Genomic DNA, 1,365 nt, shown 5'->3' with positions numbered 1-1,365 from the left:
ATCGGGATGGGGATCGGGATGGGGATCGGGATCGGGATCGGGATCGGGATGGGGATCCCGATCGGGATGGGGATCCCGATCCCTGGGGTCGCCTCAGCGCCGCCTCAGCCGAGGGGGCAGAGCGGGCTCCGGCCCCCAGGTGAATTCCTCGCTCTTCTCCCGCCGCAGCCCTGCGCCATGCAAGCAGGCGGCTTCGACGACTCTGACGAAGACGCCGCTGAGGAGGACCTGAGGCCGCTCCCAATCTCCTGGTGAGACGCGCCTCGCGGCGGGCCCGGGTATCTTCCCTCAGAAACTAAACGGGAGTTTGCATTAAATCCCGCCTCTGCAAAACGGGAGGTCTTTTTCCTGAAGGAAACCTGTGCTGGGCTCTCGTGACTTGCTAGGACAAGGACAGAGCTTGTGGTTGGCCTGATGGTGCTTCTGAAAAGGGATTAAGTTGGTGCTGGTGAACTGCCAGTGGATGTGGAGCCAAGTCTGCTTTTGGAAGCATTTATTAGTTACTGTCGGCTCTGGTAGCCCAAATGTCTAGGTGCTAAGGCAGGGATTTGTCAACACTTCTCCCTTCCTCTTGGGCAGGGGTATGTGATGAAGTACACTACCAAACGTGTGATTCCCTTGTCTGATGTTCTAGGAATAACACTGGAATACTTCTATTTTATTCTTAAAATTGAATTATAGGTAGGTAACTCTTCTCACGGTCCCATAGAAAAGGAATGTCTGGTAGTGAGTTATCTCTTGACAGTGAGTTATCTCTAGTCAAATAATAAAAAGTCCTGGTTTTATTTATTCATTTTTCATTTCCCAAAAGGCTGTCTTTGTCACCTGTCTACTCTTCCAAATTCGTGGGACTATGTTCCCTTCCAGGTAAGAAGCATTCACTGAAATGTGCACACATGTTTGAAGCTGAAGAGAGGTACTATCTTGTAACCCAAAATTCTGTGTTCCATTTACTTGGTGGTGTGACTTGTTTTTTTAATCTACCGCTGGAATAATTGTTTGGAAAATACCAAAGCTAATCAAGGAGTATCTTAATGTAAGACTATACGGTAAGAGAATAGTGGCCATCTTCCACTATCAGTTAAAATATTTGGCTTCTTAGCCTGGCTTACTAGTTATAACAAGCAACAACAGTGCAACAAGACTGCTTTGGCAAATAATTCATTTATAAGATATATTGGGCTCAAATTACACTCACTCATTGTGCTGACAGTTCTGTACTGCTCTCCCTTAGCATCTGGATTGCACTACCATGGCCATGTTATAAAAATAAATATATAAAATTTCACTGTATTTTTAACTGCCAAAACTGCAGCCACAGTGAACCTCCTTTGGTCACAAAAGAGATAGAACTGCTGGTGGTGA

At 46.5% G+C, this 1,365-nt stretch overlaps 1 protein-coding gene across 1 annotated transcript in view; it reads left to right on the top strand.

The window, feature by feature from the left end:
* The first annotated feature begins 165 nt into the window (after nucleotides 1–165).
* CDKN3 (cyclin-dependent kinase inhibitor 3) overlaps nucleotides 166–1,365 on the top strand; it is a 6,896-nt gene continuing 5,696 nt past the window's right edge. The window contains exons 1-2 of the mRNA XM_010292420.1: nucleotides 166–251; nucleotides 812–867. Of these exons, the coding sequence (XP_010290722.1) occupies nucleotides 178–251; nucleotides 812–867 (130 nt within the window). The 5' untranslated portion in view covers nucleotides 166–177. The remainder of the gene's footprint in view (nucleotides 252–811; nucleotides 868–1,365) is intronic.

This window comes from Phaethon lepturus, unplaced genomic scaffold (assembly GCF_000687285.1).
Source record: "Phaethon lepturus isolate BGI_N335 unplaced genomic scaffold, ASM68728v1 scaffold43178, whole genome shotgun sequence".
Taxonomy (NCBI): domain Eukaryota; kingdom Metazoa; phylum Chordata; class Aves; order Phaethontiformes; family Phaethontidae; genus Phaethon; species Phaethon lepturus.
This window is presented reverse-complemented; position numbering and strand designations above follow the sequence as displayed.